Consider the following 22,402-nt stretch of genomic DNA (forward strand, 5'->3'; position numbering starts at 1 on the left):
CCCCGGCCCCCCACCCAACCCCCCAACTCCCTCCTCCCTGCGCCTCCTGCCCCCCCCCGCTGCACCCCTGGGCCGTGCGGAGTGACCGCGGCCTGGCCTGGCCGCGGCGCCCTGGCTCCCGCGGGCGCGCTGGGTGCAGCCGGCCGGGCGCCCGCGGCGGCCATCTTGGGGGCGCCGCTCCCCGCAGCCCCGGCCTCCCCGGGGCCCGGCGGCTGGGTGCTGGGGCTCAGTGCGAAGTCCCGGGGCCGCTGGCGTCCTCTGCGAAGGGGAGAGGGGGCTCCCTGCCGCCAGCCCCCGCCCCGGGCCAGGCCCTGCCCTGAGACCAGGTAGACACCGCCCCACCCACCACCCCGCCAGAGCCCACGGCTGCCTCCCAGGTGGGCGTGGCGTCCCGTTTTCTGGAGGTGGAGACTGAGGCCGGGGTAAGTGTCCCCTGTCCCAGGGGCTGCAGCTGGACTGAGCCCTGTGCCTCTCCCCCAGACCTCGCCGAGAAGCGAGCCCTCGGCATATACCCAGACGCGCGGGCAGTGCCCAGATGGCTGGAGTCCCCGGCGAAAGTCCAAACCCAGCTTTACTGGAATTGTTCGAAAACGAAACAGATGCGTCCGCGATGGGAGTGTTGTGAAGCCAGTGAGTTATCGAAATGTCTGCTCTCCGGGAAGACAGGCTCCAGCCACCGCCCCCTCCCCTGTCCCTCACAACAACCCAGCAAGACAGGCAAGGACGGGTTGGCGATGCTGTTTTTTCAGAGGGGGAAACCGAGGCACAGAGAGGATACACAGCCGGGACTCGGGGCTTGCCCAGTAGACTCCAACTCTGGTCATTGCTTTCCAAGGCCGTTGCCCACCCATCTCTTGAGAGGCCCAGGGTCCTGGGGCAGGGACTTTGGCAGCTCGCAGCAACTCCAGCCCTTTTGTCTGGAATCCTGGACAAAGGGAGCCGGAGGCGGCTGTGCTCCACACATCACGGAATCCTCCATCTCACGCTGTCCCTGCATTTACAGAAACGTGAAGGGAGAACAGCGACCGCTCACTGAGCACCTGCGTGGTGCTGGCAGGGTGCACTCACCTGTAACCACTGTGCTGGGGCTGGGAGAGGAGAGAGAGACTGGTGATGGATGGGATGAGGTGTGGGGGCTGGCGGGACGAGGGAGTTGAATAAGACCCTGGGCCTGCCCTCAAGGAACCACAGTCCAGGAGGTGAAACAAATCAGTAAAGAGCTAGTGTGCTGCAAGACAGGGGGCCCTGGGAGCGCATTGCCCAGCCAGGAGGTTGAGGAAGGAAGGCTTCCTGGAGGAGGTGACCATGGACGTAACCTCAAAAGACAAGTAGAAGTTCACCAGGCAAGGAAGTTGAGAGAGAGGGTGGAAAAGGAGCTGGGGTTGGCGGCGAGGCTGGGTAGAAGGTGAATGCAGGGTGGAGCCCCACCAGGTCCATGTGGTAGAGCAGAGCGGGGCAGGGCAGGAGGAGGGGAGAAGCGGTGTGGGCTGCAGGGGGCAGCGAGGGGGGCTGAGAAGGTATATGTACTGGATCCTGCTGGCAGTGGGGGTCACTGGACTTTAAAGGGGTCAGGTTTGTGTTCTAGGAAGATCTTACGCGCTGGGTCTGTCGGTCTGGTTTATTACCATTCTCCCAGCACCCAGCTCAGTGCCTGGCACACAGCAGGCACTGGATGAAGGTGTTGAGTCACTGCCGACAGCATGCCCCGAGGCGGTGGTGAACTCCAGCGGTGGAGTCTTAGGCCTCAGTTGCCTCCTTTGTGAAACAAGGGTCACAGCCCCTGCCTCGTGGGAGAGTTGTGAGGCAGAGGGAAGGACATGTGGGGGCTTCACTCGGTGTCCGGCACATGGTCATGTGGTGACGCTGCATCGCGGCACCTGTGAGCAGCGTGCGCAGGAAGCCCAGAGGGAGGTGCAGGGGGACACAGTCCAGATCGAGGGGCTGGGTGTGGGGGGCAGGCACAGGAGGAGGGGGGCGTCAAGGGCGACCCTAGGTTTCTGGCCTGGGAGACAAGGCGGAAGTTCGTTCTATCTCCTGAGTGAGGCACACAGCAGAGCAGGCCTGGGGAGCACGGCCACTGAGTCTGAGCCCTGTGGGGTGTCGGGGCCAGCCTGCCAGAGGCCTGGAGCCTAGGACAGAGGTCTGGGCTGCGGGTCTGGACGAGGGCGAAATGAGTTCAAAGGGCAAGGGGAAGGCATGGAGGTGGGCAGAGGAGCCCCGGCCGCCGGACGTGGGGTCCAGAATGGTAGCAGATGTCACACTGCGTCTACTCTGTGCCCAGCCCTTGTGTTAACTTATTGGAGCCCTCCCTACAAACCCCATGAGGGGGCACCATTGCATCCCCGTTTTATAGGTGGAGGAACTCAGGCAAGAGAAGTGGGGTCTGCAGTGTTCAGAATAGGTCCGTCTGCAGAGACAGAAGGTAAATCAGTGGTTGCCTGGGGCTGGGGGCAGGGGAGGTGGCGGTGTGCAGTGGGGGTGATGGCCGAAGGGTACTGAGTTTCTTTCTCGGGGTGACAAAAATGTTCTAGGATGATTGCGGTGATAGTTGTACAGCTCTATGAACACACTAAAAACTTTAAATTGTGGACTCCAAATGTGTGAATTGGATGGTATGTGAGTTACATCTCCATAAAGCTGTTACTAGGGGGCGGGCAGGGCTTGGCCCCAGAACTCTGACATGAGGGGGTAGGGAGAGCTGCTCCTTGGGAGGGAAGGAGGCCGGGGTGCAGGCGGTCTGGACCTGGGCAGGGGCGGGCGGGGCCGGAGGAGGGTGCTGCCCGGTGAGGCGGACGAGCCTTGGGGTTTGTTGGTCCAAGCCCAGGGGATAGTTGCTACAACTTAAACATGTATGAAGAGGGGCGGTCCCATGTTAAGTATTCTTATCACAAAACAAAAACCAGGGTCACTCCGATGGCCTTGTTGGTCACATTTGCAGCCTACTTTCACGGAAGGGCCCAGAGCCACCATGCAGCCACCGGACAGCTCTGGGCACCGCGGAGTGGCTGCTTCTCAGAGGACCCCTGGACGCTGTCCTGGCTCAGTTGCTGCTGTGGTGACCTGGGGCAAAGGGAGGCCACAGTCGTACGAGGCTCTGTCACAGCGCACTAGGTGAGCACACACAGTCGTGCACAAAGGTGTCAATCGCAGCGTGTCACCCAGGGGACAGCTGGCCGCCGCCTCGGTGCTCAGCAGCAGGGCGCTGGGCGAGCGAGCTGTGCACGTTCCTGGGATGGAATGCGACGCAGCCACTAAAAACGGCGCTTAGAAAGCATTTCAATGACATAGAAATGTTTTTGCTATAATCTTAAATAAAAAACCAGGGCATAGTTTTAATAAAAAGCAAAAGCTATATGCTGTGAGCTCCACTTCATTTTAAAAGTATAGGGAAAAGCTGAGAGAAAACACAAGAATGCCAACCTTAGTTGTATCTGGGTGGTGGGACTTTGATTTTAAAGTTTGAGGCTTTGTATTTTATGGTGTTTCCAAATTTCTACAGTAAACACTTTGAAATATCAAAGTTATTTGAAATGAACGCATGGAGTGTATGCTGTTTAAGAAAGACCTATTTCTCTGGAAAATCTTAAGATCTTGGGGTGTATTTGCATATTTTCAACGTGAGGTAAGGCGCTTGAATCGGGAACGCATTGACTACAAATAACAGAAAATCCAGTGGGGGAGGGGTTGTTCCTCACCCCCCAACAGGACGTCCCTGTTAGGCTGTTTGGAGCTGAAGCGGCTGCTGCTGTCGAAAGCAGACCTCCTGTTACACGCTCACCCTAAAACCAGCTCTCTCGTGCTTCTGTCCCCACCTCGTTGTCAACATTCTGAGGCTCAGAACTGCCCATGCGCAGGCTGCCCCGCCCCAGCCTGGTGGCGTTAAGATGGCAGAGAAGCTCAGGTGGAGGCGTGTCCACGCTCCTCCTGCCCTGGCCTCCAGCTGCACTTGGGGCCGGGACCAGGCAGCCCAGGGCCCAGTGCAGGGCCTGCTGGTGGGAGGCTGTCGTCGAGGAGGTGACCACCAGGTGCCGCTGAAGAATGAATGCACCGATGGATGGAGGCAGGGCTAGAACCTGCCTCTCAGCTCTCGTCCTCCCCCGAGAGAGAGACCTCCAAGTCTGAACATCCCGCACGGCCTGTGAGGCCCTGGGAAACCTGGCCCCGCCACCCTGCTTGGCTGCATCTTCCACTGCTGCTGCTCACACTGCCCGCGGGGGGGGGGGGGGGGGGGGGGGTTTACTCCGTGCCTTTGCTTACACTGTTCTCTCTGGAACCACTTTCCTTGCTGCCCCCACCCCCTTCGATCTAACCACTTTTTTAGAACCAGCCCCAGCATCACCTCTCTGGCTGGTCTAGAGGTTCCCCTCTGACACCCATAGTGCTTGGCGCTCACTGAATGTACCCCACTTCATTATACTTCTCTGTTCCCGTGCCCCTCCCCAGCCTGTGAGCCCCTCCAGGGAGGACTGCGTCTGATTCACCTTAGCGTCCGGCTGGCCCCAGTTGGGACACATTTGAGCAGGAAGTCAGCGGACCAGGCTGTGCCCCATCCGGCTCCTGCTCCCAAGGAGGCCGTGACCAGTCACACCCTGCTTCCTGTCCACGGCCTGGGAGAGCCAGGCGTCCTGAGGACCTCATCGTCCACTAGAGGGGCAGGGCAGGCGCGGGGCGGCCTGAGGTGGGTGCCTGAGATCTGTGGCTCCCTGCGGTAGGGAATAGGGTGGGTGTGGAGCAGGGGAGAGGGGGGGACTGTCTTCTGGACTTCCGCAGACCAGACCTCACCAAACAGGCTGGCCTGGCATCCCCACAGCAGGGAAGGTGGCCCCCAGTGGTCATCAAAGGCCGGCAGGGGCCCTCCCTCATATGAGGAGTGGGAGTGGGAGGGCTCCCCTGGGGCTGCTCTGCCACTGCCACTGACAAGCCGGCCATCCGTCAGCCCCACACAATGGGGCCATTAACCCCTGACCCTGGCCCCTTTTTAGCCACTTCCTTTGGAGGGACGCCCCCACCCCCAGAAGGAGAAAGGAGGGGAAGGTTCTTCTAAGTCTCCCTCTTCAACGAGGGGCCCAGAAGCAAGGACACAGCTCTGTGGGCCCTTCCAAAGCTCTGCAGCCTGGGTTCTCTGGCTCCCATCCTCTGTGGCTGCCTCGGGGCCCTGGTGGTGCCCCCCAGCCCCTGCCGCCTTTAGGAGCACCCCTCAAGCCAAAGCAGTGTGTGGGGCGTGGATGAGAGAGGGACCCTTAGAGACAGACAGGGACAGAGGCATTCAGAGAGTCACTTTAAGTCACAGACGGCCCTTTCCATTCACACAGTATGTTCAGAGGGACATCATGGGCCATTTGTGAGATTTGATGCAAGAACCTCAAATAAAATATTATCAAAACAAACCCCGCAATGAATAAAAACGGTATAGAGCTCAGGCAGAGTTGGGTTTATCCTAGTAATGTATTTTCACATTTGAAAATCTATTAATGCCATTTATCATGTTAATCAATGAAGGGAGAGAAGTCATGTGATCATCTCGGCATTGGTGATAAATTTCCACACCTATTTTTGATAAGCAATGTTTGCACAAACTTGGAATAGAAAGAAACTTCCTTCAACAGATCAGTATTATCTACAAAAACCAGTACAGACATAGTTCTTAAAGGGGCAACAGACACGTTCCTGAAATTCGGGGACAGGATGAATTTGCCTCGTCCCCGCGTCTCTTTAACCCGGTACCTGGGACCCAGGCGGGGCCGGGAGACATGAGAACCAGCAACAAGGCATAAGGGTTGGAGAGGAAGCAGCAAAACTGGCGTTATTTGCAGATGATACAGTTGTCTGTGTAGAAAACCCAAAATAATCTACAAGCAAATTATTGGAACTGTGACCAGTTTAGCAGAGATAGACATAGGACATTCTCATATCAATATCAAAAACTGCAGCTACAAGATGGGGATGAACCTCGAAAATATTATGCTACAGAAGTCACACCCAGAAGGCCACATATATGATGCCATTTATATGAAATACCTGGAGTAAGCAAATCCCTAGAGACAAAAAGCAAGTTCCCGACCGCCAGGGGCTGCAGAGCAGGCAGGGGTGGGTGCAGCTGCTGAGGTAAAGGCTCCTCTTCAGGGAGAGGAGGAAGTTTTGGAATTAGACCGCGGGGACAATGTGCTAAAAACCGCTGGACTGTGCGCTTTCGCAGGACGGATTTTACGGTGTGTAAATGATCGCGCAACAGAAGTCGCATTTATAAATGCCAGAGTATAATTTAAAAAATCCCCCTTTACAATAATACCCCAAATGAAATCTAACAAAATATTTACAGAGAAAAGCATAAAATGTTACTGAGGTACAGTCACTCCAGAAAACAGTTTGGCAGTTTCTTAAAAACCGAAACATACACTTGCCTTGTGACCCAACAACCACACTTCCGGGCATTTGTTACAGAGAAACAAGGACTCACATTCACACGGAAATGTGTACGTGATTGTGCGTAGCGGCTTCATGCGCAAGAGCCAAAAAGTGGAAACCACCTAGATGCTCTTCAGTGAGTGGGGGTTAAAAAAGTCAGTGCGTCCAGACCGCGGAAAACCACTCAACGACCGAGAGGAGCTACTGGTACACGCAGCAAGCTGGATGGAGCTTGAAGAAATCACGTGAGTGAAGACAGCCTGTCTCCCGAGGCGATGTGCTGTGTGGTTCGCTATGCTCTGTCCTCAACGTGACAGAGGTGCGGGGGAGGGGGGGCCCGGGGGGGTGGTCGGAGGTCCGAGGGGGTGGGGGTGGGTATGCGGAGGGGGGGGCCGTCGCTGCGGGTGCACGGTACCAGTTCTGCATCCTGACTGTGGTGATGATAGAAACCACACAGGTGAGCAAGTGGACGGGGCGTACACGCACACGCACACGCACACGAATGAATGCATGCGTGTAGAACCAGCAGTGGCCAAACCCGGCCTGCAGGCGGTGCCGGTGTGGGTTTCCTGGCTTCGGTACAGCACTGTGGAGACGAGAGACGTCACCGCTGAACAGGACGCAGCACCCCTCTGAACTACGGTGGCAACTTCCTGTCAATCTGTAATGATTTGGAAACAAAAAGTAATGTTTACGAGAAACGTTATTGGAAGACACGAAAGAAGATCCCAAAGATTTGCTTCAAAACGACGAATGCTGGGATTGGAGAAGGGGCAGGCCTGGGCAGGGGTCGGGCTGAAAACGAGCCGCATCAACCTCTTCTCTCCAATTTCGTATGTTTGAAATCTTCCGGAGTAAAACGTAAACAGAGACTAAATAAATGCAGTGAGAGAGCTATTGACTTGCATAGGCAGAGTGGATATCCTACAGATGTCAGTTCTTCCCAAGTTAATGTCTACATTCAGTTTGGTCCCGATCAAGCCCTACAGGCTTTTGGTGGAGCTTGCCTAGCGATTCTAAAAGCGGTGAGAAAGGGCAACGCACTCAGAGTAATTGAGGCTCCTGAAGAAGGATAAGGAAGGGGCATTGCCCCACCGAACATCGCGGCTTATCACGAAGCTCCAATCAGAGGTCTAAGGTGGACCGCCAGGCCGGTGGGACCTACAGAGAGCCTGACACAAATGGATACAGAAGGCGGGGGCGTGGCCCCTCAGAGGAAAAACAGGAAGTCCCGTCTGTGCCACATGTAACTTCCTGTGGGGCTGGCTCAGCTCTCAGCATCCCCAGGTTCCATTCCTTGTGGGAGGAGGCTCAGAGAGGGCCAGGGAGGCCCAGGGTCTTGCAGCTCTTGTCCTTTCCAATGCAGTGGGCTCTTTCCAATGCAGGGTCCCGCCAGGCTTCCCAGCCCCGTGTCGGGTTCCTGATCCCTGCGGGTGCCCCAGCATCTGCCCAGTCACTAAGGTCCCACCTGAGTTGGAGAACGCCTGACTGAGACAGAGAAAGAGGGAGGATGACGGGCAGTGAGAGAGCAGCAAAGGGAGAGAGGGAATGACAGAGCCAAGCCAGTCACTCTGCGGCCACACAGCGCCTGAGCCGAACAATCAGGCACTGTCCCTCTCCCTCCCGCCTCCCCTGCCCCAGGCTCCCACCAGCTTTCATCACTGACCTAACCCAGGGGCAGAGCACCAGGCTCGGGGGAGGGGAGGTCAGGGGTCAGCCCATTACATGCCAAGCAAAGTCAGGAATAGAGCTGCTTTGGAGGTGGGTGGGGGAATCAGGAGCCCCATGGAAGCCCACATCCTACCTCTGGTCAGAGGCAGCCCCGGAGGCAGTTGAGAAGAGAAGGGAGCGCTGCCCTGTACCCCAAGGGAAATGGGTCCATGGCTCCATCAAAGCTGGCAGTGGGCTTCTGGAAGGATGCAAATGCCTCCAAGCAACACCAGTCCCCTCCTCAGCTGCTGCGGCCCTAGTTAGTGGGAGCCACTTCCCTGTCCCTAGGGAGCCTGGTCCCCCAGGCTCCTTGTCACCAGGGCTGGCCCACCCAGCCAGGGCTCCTCCCTTCTGCCTCCCCAGCCCAGCTTCCCAGTTGCACTACCCTGTCCCTACTCCCCCAGATTTGGGGAGGAGGAGACAATGCCCCCCACTCCCACCTGCCAGGTGACCGCAGCCAGTACGCAGCTCTCCCTGCTCTGGCCCCCCCGCTAGTCTCCTGTGGCTGCCCAGGGCAGAGTCCAGGGTTCTGATTCTGACACGGGAGGCAGGCCTCGCTGACCGCTGCTCTCTGGGCTCCTGCTCCCAGCGACAGGTATTCATTCATTCATAGGAATGCACTGCCTGCTCCTGCACGCCCGGCACTGTGCAGTGTCCATGACAGTGGTGTGACCCCCCCAGGATCCTGCCCCCAGGGAACTCGCAGTCTGGTGGGGAGAGAGACGTAAAACTGGTTAAGAAGCAAACAAATGTGAACTCCCAAACTGTGCTGTGAGCCCGGCAGAGTGAGCGGGTGACTGAAAGAGAGGAGCTAGCCCCTACTTGAGCTGGGTGCCCCGGGAGGGCTTCCCTGAGGAGGTAACGTGAGAGCGTGAGCAGACCTGGGGGAAGAACACTGTGGGCAGAGGGAGCTGCAAAGGCCCTGAGGTGGAAACTCGCGGATGTGTTCCAGCCACCAGAGGCCTGGAACAGGATGTGCGGGGGGGGGGGGGGGGGGGGGGGGGGTGCCTTTGCGGGTGGAGCAGCCAGGCCCAGGTCTCTAGGTGAGGACCCTGGGCTGGTTCTGCGTGTGGTGGGAAGACCCTGGAGGGGCCTGAGCGGGGAGTGTCTCGGTCTGACTTAACGGGAAAACCGACACTGATCTCCAGGACAGCCATCGTCAGCGGCAGAGACCAGGCCTGGGAGCCTTCAGATGACATTGAGTCCAGCCCACCACCGGCTCCCCACGAGTCCACGATTGCACCCCCTCCCACTGGGCTCCCCTTCAGATTTGGGGCCCCACCTGATGCTCTGAAGCGGGAGGTGTTACTTAGGTTCATGGCCTGCCGGTCCCCCTGATGTCAGGGTCAGACCTCGTTTTGCCGCCTTCTCTGGTGTGTGCTCATGGGGCACTATTTATCGAATGAATAAATTCGTGATGCCTAGTCCCCGTCTAAGGGCTGTGACGAGCTTCACAGGTGACAATGAACAGAAGCACCTCGGCATGGCAGAAGACCAGCAAGTGCTGGCGGCTAGCATTACTGTTATTATCTCTTCTCTTTTAAAGCCTACGCTCTAGATCTCTATGCTCATGATTAATTGAGCCCAATTCCACCCACCGACCCGTGGTTTCTTGACCTTTACAGGGGCTGCAAAGCCAGCAGTGAGTCAGGCCTTGCGCTGGGGCCACAGCTGCGCTGAATGGCAGGCACGCCCTGGCACAGCTCGCCACGCGCATATCCCCTCACCCATCGCCTTCGTGGTCTCTCCAGCCAACCCCTGAGCTGGGCGGAGCAGAAACAGCAACTGGAGTGGAGAGCAGGGAGAACTCCTGCAGCCCTGGTGTCCCCGGGGTGTTTCTCAAAATGGCCACTGGGTGGCAGCACGTCCCCAGGAATATGGGGTTAGGGGGTTAAGCTTTCCCTGTTGAATCTGAGGCTCAGGAACTGAGGGAGGAGTCATGGAGGGAACCCAGGCCCAGAGAGGGGTTGGAACTTGCCCAGGGTCACAGTTTTCAGTGGCAGGGCCAGGCCAGGTGAGAGGTCGCCTGCCTGCCTGGACAGACTCAGGAGCAGGGTAGGGGAAAAGCAGGAGCAGCAAGCTTGGAGAGTGAGGGTCTGAGGACCAGCCCTGGCTTAGCCTCCTAGAAGTGGGTGGATGTCCTCACCCAAATTTCAGCCCCTAGAATCTCACCCATTTTGAAGAAGGTGCTCAATCCTCCCTCAGAGGCTCTCGTCGACCCCTCTCACCTGTGACTCTGGCAAAGGTGGCCATTCTCCCCATGCTCCCACTAGGACTTGGATGGTGACCTCATCACCCCTGTCACTGCCCCCTTATCTGGCTTCCTCCCCCTGCCCCCTGCCACAGTGATTTCCTGAGGACAGGGACTGCACCTCATACCCCCCACCGCCTGTACCACCTTGCTCTGGCTGTGTCACCTGCCCCTCTTCATGGCCTAGGTACCACCAGCACCTCCTTTAGGACTCAGCTGAGATGTTGCTTCCTCCAGGAAGCCTTCCTGGCCTTTGGCTCCTCCTCATGGTGAAGCCCAGGGGCAGGGACTGTTTGTCCACCCGAGCGTGCAGACTCCGCACACCCCGAGCCTCTGACACCGTGAGCCATCGCAGCCAGCGCTGAAGCCGTGCAGGGAGCTTTGTGCAAGTGCAGCCTTCAAGATCCCCCTTCCCCAGAGACCCGGATCCAGTAGGCTGCGACACAGCCCAGGACTCTGCACACAAGACACTTCCCTGATGAGTCTGATGCAAAGGTGTGAGGGTGTGAAGGCCCTTTAAGTATGCCATGGGCCCTGCCCCCGGAAGTAGTTGGCAAAATTATTGTGATGAGGAATGAAAATAACCTCTGCCATCTGTGCCAAGGGACTCACAAACCCTTTCGCACCCATTCCCCTTAAATCTTCATCTTCATACCGTCTCTCTTGGGAGGGGTCATCGTCCCCGCTTCAGAGATATCCAAGGCTCAGAGGCAGAGGGTGATTTCCTCCAAATCCCCAGCTACAAACTGGCAGAGCTTGCTCTCAGGTCATCCTGGGGTGGTAGAGCTGCAGGCTATGTTGAAACCCCTAGGTTTGGAAACTGCTGTTTGCTGAAAATCAAAACTCGAAACTTCAGGACCTGTACTTGGCCTGGTTTCCCAGGGATCAGGCCTTCGTCACCTCATTCCCTCTCTGCCCATCCATGGCCTCTCCTCCAGGCCCAGAGAACACCCCATCTCATATAAAGCCACAGCTATTTCTATGTACTTCCTGCACAGCCAGACATTACACCAGCTTCTGTGGGAGATAGGAAGGGCAAGACCTACCCCCAGGGGCTTCCGTCCCACTGGGGAGACAAGAAGTGCTCACCTGGGAGATTGAACAAGTGCTCCGACTTTCCTTTCCCTTAAATAAATTCATGGCCCCAACCTCACCCCCTTAATCGGCTGGGACAGGTTCCGTGCTGGGTGGGCTGACCCAGGAGACCCCTGCACTGACAAACATAAAGTGGGCACTAATGTCTTCATTCTAACAGGCATGACAAAGCAACTGGGTTTTCTTTTCCTTGTTGCAACGACACCTGGGGGTAAATTCCTAGCACCCTATGAAAATCATTATAAAGTTGGTACAGATGGAGGAGAGAGACGAGGTCGTGGCGAACTTCAAAATCCTTTGAAAGTGGCCCGAGCAACCGAGCAGTGGGTGTGGGAGAAGGGTGCGGGAGAGTGGGACAATCCACACATCTGCTGGGGCTCAGGTTAGCTCCCTGAGGAGGGTGTGGTGGGCTCCCATTGGGCCATCAGATACTCCGATAATCACCTTTCTGCATCTCTCCTTCCTCCGAAGCCCCTGGGGGCAGCTGGGGAAGGAAGCTGGACAGGCTTGGACACAGGCTGCTGGGGTGAGGTGGATGCCAGGGCTGTGGCTCTGGGAGCACCGGCCCCCCTCCAGGGAATCCACTTTACGCAATAGTCACGGCAGCAGAGGCTGGTGGGGAGACGAGATTCGGACTCCTTGGCTGGGAAGCACAGACGGCATTTCCTGACCCTCAGTGGGACTCCAGGGCAGCAAAGGAGCTAACCGAGGAGATGGGGTGTGAGGGATCTTTCACCAAGTACGGTAGAAAACTTCTGCCTCATTGCTTTTAGTTTGCATGTGGGGAAAGGAGGGAGGCGCGTAAAGGGAAGGGAAGGGAAGCTGCTCGACTTGTCAAAAGCAGATCCACTGGACACAGGTGTGAAGGTGTAAAAAGGGCACTGGACGAGGTCGCAGTCTCAAAGATCAGGATCTTACACCAAACCTTGGTTGGGTGGCTCTGGATACCTGGACACCACCCCCTCTTTGGCACTTAGTTTCCTGGTTTGCAAAACTGGGATTAGGCAGGCTGGCTCGAACATTGTCATTCTAGTAGAGGGGTCACAGCACCCTAGGACGGGGTGCTGAAAATGGGAAAGGGTTTGTAGGTCATTGGACTTCGCCGGAAAGTCTCCCCACCCGAGGATGTCCTTGTTGCCACGGCAACCGCCCGGCCGGCGTGGTCCCCGGCGTCCCGCTGAGGAAGCTGGGAAGAACCCTGCCCTTACTAAGATGGCGGCGGCCACAGGACAAGGGGAGGGGTTGAGCGCCGTCGGGCGGTCCAGACCTTTTCTCTGTTTCCGCTTTCTCATGCCAACGGCAAGCTTCCGTCAATACTTGTTCTCTTTCCTGGTTCTGGGAGCCCCGGGAGCCAGGGAGGGGAGGGCTGTCCGCAGGGATTGGGGCAGATACCCAGAGGGGGAAGGCGTGACTTTCGCGTCCTGCCGGAAGTGACGCGACAGTCGCGGTCGCCGACAGGTGGAACGGCAGGTGGGTTCAGGTGCCAGCCTGGCCCGGACCCGACTGTGGGACCGACGCTTCCGGTGAGCGACAGAGGCACCTCCCAAGGGCCTGGAGACCCGTGGGACGGGCTCTGGGATCTGAGCCTACCGCCCTGGTCTGGAGTCCCCTCCCACCCCAGCTCCCCTCTACCCTTTACCTAGTAAGAATAATCACCTACCCACCCGCCGGGACTCCCCCCACCGTCCAGAGGGAAGGGGGAGGGTCGGGATCGCCAGGGTTGGAGTTGGCAGGTGGGCACATCAGTTCCCTAAACCCCTACGCTCCTCTCTCTCCCGGATCCAGTTCTCTGTTCCCCCGCCGAGCTGAGCAGTCAGCCCACCTCAGCTCTCGGGATCATGTTTGCAGACTTGGATTATGACATCGAAGAGGATAAACTGTGAGTATTTCGTTCTCCCAACTCCCAAAAGTGCAGGTGCCCCGGCCCCCCCTCCCAGACCCTCTTGCCTCCAGTTGCACCGACCCTAGCTTCTCGGTGGGGGATCAGGTCTTGGGCTTGTACTGTAGCAGGAGGGACCCTGCCCTTCCAGGAGCTCCGTCTGTAGGGGGCTGTGGACACACTAACATCATTACATTAGGGCCCTAATGGAGAGCGACCTGGCCACCAGGAGAGCAGAGTGGGTGGAGTGGGGTGTTCAGGGAAGACTTCACAGAGGAGGTGGCAGCTGAGCCAGGTTCGGGAGAATGAATAGGAATATCATAAGCATACCGCCCTCCCCAGTGTAGACAATTAGTGGGACAGGTTTTCAAAAGTTAAGGTAGTCTCCTTATTAGACTGCATCCTCCCTGGGAGCAAGGACTGGTCTGGTGCCTATTTGTGTCTTCAGCACTGTTTAAGGGGCTCCAGGATGTCCATAGGTTGTTAGCACGTGTTTGTTGAGTGAATGAGTACGTAAGTGAGAATACTTACCACAAAGCATAAGGAAGTGCTAATTTACAGTGAAAACTGAGAGGTAACTGAGTAGCGCAGCTGAGAGATGGGTGATGGTAGTTTAACGGGGGAGGGCTTCCCAAAGGAGGTGATCATAACGTTCCATATGCACCTGACAAGGTGACAAGTCTGACTCAAACCTCAGAGGTAGAATGAAGCCAAGGGAAGGAGGACCTATTTTTATGGAGTGCTTGCTATGACCTGGCTTGGTGTTGAATACTTTCTATGCACTTTCTTACGAGAACTTGGATAAAGTAGTGATTTTATCTGTACTGTTTTAGGGATGAAGAAACTGAGATGCAGAGAGGGTAACTTCCCCAAACCCGTAGCTGATTAGTGGCAGAGCTGGGGTGTGGTCCCACACCCACATGAGTCCAAGACTGTGCGCATTTCAGCACAAAATGCTGTCTCTCTGGCCAAGTGTGGAAGGGAGGGCTGTGCAGCATCCGAAGCCTCTCGGAGTTTCAGAAGGCCTGTCCCCTTCCCTGTCCCCTTCAGCCACCCCTCCTCCAGGAGACTTAGCCTTACTTGCTTCTCTTTGTAGCGGAATCCCTACCGTGCCAGGGAAGGTGACCCTGCAGAAGGACGCCCAGAACCTGATCGGGATCAGCATTGGAGGAGGGGCCCAGTACTGCCCCTGCCTCTATATCGTCCAGGTATTGGGTGCTTTGGGGCCAGGGGTGAGGTCCTCGAAGGGGCGAGCCACCTCCCTACTCGGGCATCATGCAGGCAGGTTCCTTCCTCTCCTCTGCGGAGCTGGCTCCTTCCTGTTCTTGAGGTCTGACCTCCTAGGAGAGGCCTTCCTGACCTCCCCGCACCCAGTAGGTCCGCCCTTTTCCTCCTCCATTATTTCAGTCTCTTCTCTCCCTTCTCAGCACTTGTCACTGTCTTGGTGGTCGAGCACCTAGCTGCCTCCCCAGACTCCGTGTGCTGTGAGGGCCAGCCCCGCTTGCTCTGCCCAGCAGTCAGCACCTGGGGAAACGCCAGACGCGGAGGGCCTTCCATCAGCTGTTTTAGTGAGCCCACAAACCAGCAGCCTTTGGTGCTGGGAAGGGCTGAAAGACTAGGAAATGACATTGGCCTGAGTTCAAATGCAACTTCTCCAGTTATTAGCAAGTTGGTTTGCCTCCCAGGGCCTCAGTTTCCTCGCCTGGAAAGTGAGGATATGAAATACGTGAAGGTGAGCGTCTTCGGGTTGTTGCGAAGGTCAAGTAAAAGGGCATGGTGCAGTGCCATGCGCGGAAGGGGTCCTCCCAAAGTAGTCGCTGCTACTGTTGTTTTGAAAGATTTTATTTATGTATTTTTACAGAGAAGGGAAGAGAGGGAGAAAGAGAGGGAGAGAAACATCGATCGGTTTCCTCTTGCACACCCCCAACCAGGGACCTGGCCCACATCCCAGCCTGTGCCCTGACCAGGAATTGAACCGGCGACCTTTTGGTTTTCGGGACGATGCCCAACCAACCAAGCCACACCAGCCAGGGCACTGCTACTATTTTTATGACAGTTGTTAACTTCCCCAGACGATCTGCCAGTGGTAATGAACGATTTTGCGGTCCCGTGTAGAGAGGGCAGCCTCGTGTTCTGTCAGCTGTGACTCAGGAGTGGGGACAGGCAGTGATCTTTCTGTAACTTTGGAAGGAACATTGCCACCTCGGACGTAAACTTGACCTGGATTCTACCCTGTTCAAACCTGTTCTGACAGCTGAGTAGCCATTGGGGGCAGATGGGAAAGTATGGTCTCTGAGGACCTTGCAAAGGAGTCACTTCCGGGCCTTGAAGACGGAGATTCCTGGGACCTCGTCTTGCCGCTCAGGGCGTTGCCTTCTTGAGCGATCTGGCCTCTTCCCGTGCAGGCGGTGTTAGGGAGGCCGCCCCCCCCCAGGCCTGTCCCCCTCGCCATGTACCCGCTTAGCCCGTCTCCTCCCAAACCACTCTGCCTCCTCTCACCCCCACTGTGCAGCGTCGTTATTCTGTAATTTGGGGGCAAAATCGGTGTCAGCTAGCTCAGAGCAGCGTTGTTAGAAAAAAATCTACTACAGACATGACTTTGGAGGAGCAGACACTCAGATGTGTGTGTAAGGTCTGGTGTGTTTGGCGTTAGAAAGGGCAAGCGTCATCGCTCCCATTTACCTCCTGCCCTCCTCCGGCCCCCCCCCCCAATGTGCAGCCCTGCACTGCCGTTGGTTCAGGCACCTCTACCCTGTCTTTCTCTAGCGCCTGGAGAGGATAGAGGCCAGGACAGGGCCAGGTATTGGTTGGGTGAAGGGAGTGACTTTCTCTCGCCAGCTGTCTTCCCAGTTCTCCCTTTTCTCCCCACCCCACCCTCCGTGTGCACCCCCAGGTATTTGACAACACCCCTGCGGCCCTGGACGGCACTGTGGCAGCTGGTGATGAGATCACCGGTGTCAACGGCAGGTCGATCAAAGGGAAGACCAAGGTGGAGGTGGCCAAGATGATTCAGGAAGTGAAGGTAAGGGCAGCTGTGGGCGCAGGCACCCTGAGCCAGGAAAGCCACCCCTGAGGCCCCCGCACGCCTGGAGGGGGCTGGCCCTGCACGGCCGCTATGCAGGGAGCGCCAGGGTCCGGGCCATGCCCCAGCCTCCCTGGGTTTCTCCCGCGTTTGCTCAGGCAGCACCAGCTGTGCTCCAGGACTCCTGCGGGCTGTGGCAAGGGGGTGGGCACCAGGAGCTAAAGGCCCCTGTCCTCGAGCTCCTGGGGGCCAGTCAGACAGAACCGGGCTTCAGGGTGAGCCGGTGTGTCCCCAGTCAGGGCTGGAGCTGAAGCTTGAAGTCCAAGGTGACCTTACCTGGGTCATAGACACCCAGAAGATGTCACTGAGCCGTGGTGGGCCTGGGAGGGGGCCAGAGGGAAAGAGGAGCCTCCCTGGCCCTGCCCCGTAGGCACTTTCATTGCAGTCGGCTCACCTGGCCCCACAGGCCCCCAGGAGCTCCTCTTGGCTCTGGGGCAGCTTCCAGTCCAGCTGCTGGTCCTCTTTCTCTCAGACCTCAGTCTGCTGCCAGTTCCCCGCTCTGCCCCGCACCTCCCCCACCCCCCAACAGCTCCAGGCCAAGCCTCCTCCTGAACAGCGGGGGCACCACGGCACCCTCACGGGCGCCAGTGCATAGCCCTTCTGCCATTTCCCAGAGATCCGCTGTGGTGGCTCTTGGGAAACTGACAGGGTTAAGGAGCCATAAAGCTGTGGGATGACTTCACAGTCTGGGAGTTAAGGGTTCCAATTGTAAACTGAGCTTGGCCAGGGGTTTGAGCTCCCTCGGCCCCTCCATCCAAACCGTGCTTCCCTCCCCCTCCGTCATCCATGTCTTAAAGGCCGTAAGCCAACATCCCCGCCAGGCCCCCTTTCTTGCCTTAGCCCAGGACCAGCGCCTTCTCCCCTTTATTCTGCCCTACCCTGCAGCTCTCCTTCCTCCTGCCTTCAGGCTGGAGAGTCCAACCCTGTCCTTTCTCCTACTTCAGCCCCTGTAGCCAAGGGACAAATGGGGGCTGGGGCTGGGGCTCAGGGCCTCATTGCACAAGAGGAAGAGACAAGTTCATTCAGAGCCCAGTCACTGCTCCCCCTGATCTGGATTTTACCGTCCTGGGCATTATCTGCTGGGCTGAGGAGCTCATTGTGGGTAGTAGGGGGCAGTGTTTCCTTGTGGTTCAGAACTGGGGGGGGGTGCGCCCTTCTGGGTCCTCCCCTCACCCCCTCACCGTGGCTCCTCACCAGGACCCTCCTCGTCCTGCCTTGCACCAGCCCCTCACGTTTCCATGGGGACCGGTGCCCCTCGTGCGTGTGCACAGCCTCGACATGAACACAGGGGTCTCCCAGCTCTCGTGTGCGTGCCCAGAGGGAGGAAGGGATTTGCTTGGGGTCACCCAGCAGGGCCAGCACCCAGGGTTGACTCGCACTATGGCGCTCCACCCCACTGCGTGGCCTCCTGTGGTGGCCCCAGACATGTGCTATGCTCCTGGGGAGCCTGGCACACCCACCCCTGGTCTGACCACATCGGGCCAGTGTGGTTTCCTTGCAGGACCCAGTTTTGAAACCCTGTCTTGTATTTGAGTGGGTTCAGTCCCACATTGAAGGGTGTTAGGATTTCAAGGACGGGAGTGACCACGGTGGCCTCCCTGGCTGGCCCGGGCCCTGGGCTGGGGTCCTGTACTGCTCCTTGGCATCCCAGCACTGGGTGCAGAGGAAGGGCCAGGCACGATCGTTGAGCGAGTGGAGGGACGGAGAGGGTGGGGACGGTTCAGAGCCAGGGGAGGATCCTCCACGCCAGGTGGGGGAAGATGGCACAGCAAAGGTGGGAGTGTGCCGTGGGGTAGGGTGGCACGCCTGATCTGGCTGGAGCACGGGACATTGGCGACTACCCGGCTGTGAGCTCTGCGACAGCAGGGGCCACGTCTGTCCTTGTCCCTGCTGATTCCCCAGGGCCTGGGATACGGAGAGGGAGGGACCTAGGACTAGAGCAGACGCGGCGCGGGGCCTGTCACAGCCGTTGTCTGGCAGGGCCGGATTCAGGGTTCCCTCGTGACCACAGATTCGGGGCTCGCGGGCCTCCCTGGGGAAGGGGCTGGGGGCCCGGAGGCCCCGCCTCAGCTCTGCCTGCCCTGCTTTTCCAGGGGGAGGTGACCATCCACTACAACAAGCTGCAGGCGGACCCCAAGCAGGGCATGTCCCTGGACATCGGTAAGCTGGGCCAGAGCAGTGGCGTCCAGGGGCCCCCAGCCCCGGGGCCCCTTTGTGACACTGCATCAGCAGTTAGGTGGTCACGCTTTAACTTTCCTGACTACGCTGGGCCCCGGGGCCTGGAGGCCACCTCCTCTGGGACCTTGCTGCCCCAGGACTGTCCTTTGTGGGCCTGGGCACTCACCCTCCCGACGGGGAGGGCGCCCTAACCTTGGCCTGGCGCCTCAAGGGCCCCTGCAGACTCCCACTCCACCTCAGCTTCTCCCACCCAGCTTCTGCCAGGAAAGCCCAGGTCTGGACCGACCTCGGGCCAGCTCCCCTGCCCACTGTGCCCCAGACAAGGTGGCTTCTGCTGTGGGAGCTGCTTCTCTAGGCAATCCCAGACTCCAGAGCCCACGGCAGGGCAGGCGAGAGGTCCTCTGAGCCAGTCCCTCATTGCAGATCAAGGCCTGCGACCCCTAGAGGGCGCTGTGTCCCCTGGGTGAATGTGCACCCAGATCCCTAGGCTCCAGTCGGTGCCCTTTCCCTGTACCCTGGGGCCAGACCCGCCTCCTGGTTTTTTAAGGAAAGAAGCCAAGGGCAGACTGAGTCAGCCCTGCGTTCTTCCTCTCAAACCCTTTGTGCCCGCCCTGGCCCCCGGCTCAGGACTGGCTGTGCGACTGTGTGTGCAATGACCGAGTCTCAAGTCCAAGGCTCACTGTGGTCAGTGGTGCCGCTCCTCCCCTCAGGACACCTAGGTCCGGATGTGGAGGTTGGGGGGGTCCCTGCGACTCCAGTCAAGGCTGAGGCATCCGTCCTGTCCGTGCTGAGCCGCTGCTCGGAGGCCTGGGCTTTGGGCTAAGCACTTTGCAGGTGACCCCCTACCAGGCTCTCTCAGGCCCCTGAGCTTGAATGGGGCTGTGCTCAGTACCCCCCATGAGGACCCTCCTGCTGCATAGTCGCCCCAGTGAGTCCTGATGAGGTGGGGCAGGGGTGGCCTGGGGGCCCGCTGCAAACGCCACCTCACGGAGCCCCTCTCTCACCTGGTCCCAGTGTTGAAGAAGGTGAAGCATCGGCTGGTGGAGAACATGAGTTCAGGGACCGCAGATGCCCTGGGCCTGAGCCGGGCCATCCTCTGCAATGGTGAGTCCCTTCGTCCCCGCCGGCCCCGGCCCAGAATCTCAGGCCTGGGCTCCCAGGGCAAGGGGCCCTGGCTGTCCAGCAAAGCCATCATGGGTTCCTCTGGCCTGGCCCTGGCCTCTGCCCCTGGGGACGATGGTCACCATCTCTTTGATTCCCTGGAGGCCTCTCCATCTCCCACAGGGCATCCACAGTGGTCCGCTGAGTGTCCCCCACCTCCAGGCAAGAACTCACAGGCGCAGGTTACAGATGGGGAGACGGCCCCACAGTGGGAGGTGCCTTCTTCCGGCTCCCCAAGCCGCTGCCTTTGCCACTGCACCTTTGCCTCTGAGCCCGCTGCTCTACTCACCAGGCTCAGCCCTACCCCAGTGCCACCGCTCGCCCTCCCCTGGCTTCCTTGCATTAGGCGCTCCTGCGGCTCCTGCACTGGCTGGCTCCCTTGCTGCCTTCCTCCAGCAGGTGGCGCTGCTGCCCTCCTCAGCGGGTTCCAGGCTGGAGGTGGCAGCCTGGAGGGCCTGCCGGTGCGCCGCGCCGTGCGCGCTCACTCCCACACAGCCGAGTGTGCACGCTCTCCCCACCAGGGCGGCCAGTGAAGCACTTGGCCCTGGTCCTGCCGTCAGCAGCCTGCGTCTATAAACAGCAGCAGCCCTGCCGAGCGTGGGGGGCAGATGTAAACGCCTCCATAAATTGTAGGCGCCGCGGGGCGCACTGGGCTTCATTGGCTGGGACGTGGGGGTGGGGTCTGAGCTCCTTCCAAATGGCGTTCAAAAGTGGAGGCTGCTATTTTCGGCCTCTTGGTGTCTATAAATCCCTGTTACTGTAGTTACCATGCGTTGAGATGAAATTAGAACCGGTTGTTGTGTTTTTCCCCCCAAACCTTGCAATTTCCCCAGCCTGAAATAGGGTTTCTAAAACTGAGGCTGGCATGGTGTCCCATGACCCTGCTAAAAGCAGCAGCATGCCGCTTACGTGGCTCCCACCCTGCCAGGCTGGCCAGGCGCCAGGCTGGCCAGGCGCCAGCCTGCCAAGCAGCCAGGACCTGGAGGCTAGCCAGTGGCCACGGCCTCATGAAGACCTCCACAGGGCCCCCTTCCTGCCCCAAGCCTGACAGCCCTCCACACAGCGGCTTTCCCTGTCCAGAGGAAGGCCCAGCCTTGGCCTCTGCTCCTCCCTTCCTCCCCAGCGCCCTGTCTGCCCGCACTGGAGACTGGGGGCCGAGGCCCCCATTTCCTACAGCCCCGCGCTGGGTGCCTGTGATCAAGTGGCTTTACCTCTCTGCCAGGTTTTGTTTTTTGTGAAACAAGGGAAGTAGCTCTCCCCCAAAGGCTCACATGCAAGAAGGACTGAGACGTGTGGAGGGAGCCTGGAGGGGTCCTGGCTCAGAGAACAGGAACGTGGGAAGGCCAGACCCCGGCTGGGGATGGCCAGGCAAGGAAGCTGCAGGCACGGCCCCAGGCCTGCAGTTGCTGCTGGTGCTCCTGGCGGGGAGGCGGCGAGGTGTGGCTCCTCCAGTCAGAGTTGGAGGGGAGGCTGTGGTGCTCCGGGCAGGGGAAGCCGTGCCCAGTTCAGCTTCTCGCTGCCCTGGCCCTGAGCCTGGCTGGTACTCCCCACCAGTCCCTCCCTAATCTGAAAGGCCCGCCTCTGCCCTGGCAGTTCACTCACCCCCATTCCAGCCCTAGAGGTGAGGCAGCTGCCCCACCCCTCCCCTTACAGTCCTTACTGCCCGCCAGGCCTTGGCTGGCCACCGCCTGGCCCTGCTGCTCCACTATGAGCCTCCGGGGCACGAGTGGGACCCCACTTACCCAGCCATTTCTGGGGCCTAACGTGGGCCTGTGCTTAGCAGTGCTCGATGGACACCCACTCCGCGAAGGGTCACCTGGGCCCCGTCCAGTGCAGGCTCAGAGCCCTTCCAGAATGTCTCCCCTCCCCACGTTGCTCCCCCTCTGAGCTAGCACTAAGCCGCTCCTGTGCGCTGCTTCCGTGCAGGGAGCCGTGTGGAGTCTGCGTTACAGTGATTGCCCATGTGTCTCATCTCAGCCACTGTCCCCAGCCGCCTCCCCTTGGCTCTGGGCAGGGCTTGTGTTAGCCTGTGGGGGGCCTTGGCTGCGAGGTGGGGCAGGGGTGCCACCGGCAGCTGTGGCCTTGGGGTGGGCCCAACCATTTTTCACAAGTGACTTTCAGAAGTCCCTGCATCTGCCCCTTGGATGTGCCCCAGCCTTCTGAGTTCGGGGCTCCTCTCAGGGGTGTTGGGGGCTGCCCTGCCTCTCACCTGGGTGTTCTGAGCTGTTGAAGAAACCCCTCTGAGCCCAGCGGCCCTGGGGGGCCCAGTCCCCTCCATGAACCCTACTCTGCTCTGTATCAATCCTGTTTGTCCTCTGGGGTCCTCCTCTGCCCTCAGGCCTGGCCCAGGCTGCCCCCCCCCACTCTCTCTCTGCCCCTGGCTTGCAGAGGCTGACGGACCTCCCCTCCTCTCTGACCCCCACAGACGGGCTTGTCAAGAGACTGGAGGAGCTGGAGCGGACGGCGGAGCTCTACAAAGGTGGGCAGCACCCCCAGGCCGGGTCGTGTGCAAGCCAGCTGGCTCTGCCCTGGGGGGGGCCGCAGTGGGGGCAGGAAGGCCAGCCTACAAAATTCCAGAGCCGTGGCTGTTAAGAATTCTTTAAAAAAAGTCTTAAGGACATAAACGCTTTTGGATTATGAA

General features: G+C 58.8%; 1 protein-coding gene and 1 long non-coding RNA gene across 10 annotated transcripts in view; both read left to right on the forward strand.

Annotated features, from left to right (window-relative positions):
• The window catches only part of PICK1 (protein interacting with PRKCA 1), a 68,880-nt gene that overhangs the window by 41,879 nt on the left and 4,599 nt on the right, over window positions 1-22,402 (forward strand). For 2 of the 5 annotated variants that reach the window (XM_053919558.1, XM_053919557.2), the window contains exons 2-7: window positions 13,247-13,340; window positions 14,437-14,548; window positions 16,234-16,362; window positions 18,516-18,582; window positions 19,615-19,704; window positions 22,187-22,240. In XM_053919558.1, coding sequence (XP_053775533.1) covers window positions 13,247-13,340; window positions 14,437-14,548; window positions 16,234-16,362; window positions 18,516-18,582; window positions 19,615-19,704; window positions 22,187-22,240 — 546 coding nt within the window. Of the gene's footprint in view, window positions 1-12,696; window positions 13,104-13,246; window positions 13,341-14,436; window positions 14,549-16,233; window positions 16,363-18,515; window positions 18,583-19,614; window positions 19,705-22,186; window positions 22,241-22,402 lie in introns of those variants that run through there. The other 3 variants (XM_045187107.3, XM_024579173.4, XM_024579174.4) reach the window with 3 other exon arrangements.
• Window positions 111-9,058, forward strand: LOC123478562 (uncharacterized). Of its 5 annotated transcripts, none has more exons than XR_008426279.2 (5): window positions 111-326; window positions 481-3,622; window positions 4,444-4,678; window positions 6,442-6,650; window positions 6,852-9,058. It is a non-coding gene; the product is annotated as an uncharacterized lncRNA (long non-coding RNA). The 5 variants fall into 5 exon arrangements; XR_011651049.1 differs by having other exon boundaries at window positions 481-3,111; window positions 3,500-4,678; XR_011651051.1 differs by having other exon boundaries at window positions 481-2,612; window positions 2,939-4,678.

The sequence above is a fragment of the Desmodus rotundus genome, chromosome 3 (genome assembly GCF_022682495.2).
Source record: "Desmodus rotundus isolate HL8 chromosome 3, HLdesRot8A.1, whole genome shotgun sequence".
Lineage (NCBI taxonomy): Eukaryota > Metazoa > Chordata > Mammalia > Chiroptera > Phyllostomidae > Desmodus > Desmodus rotundus.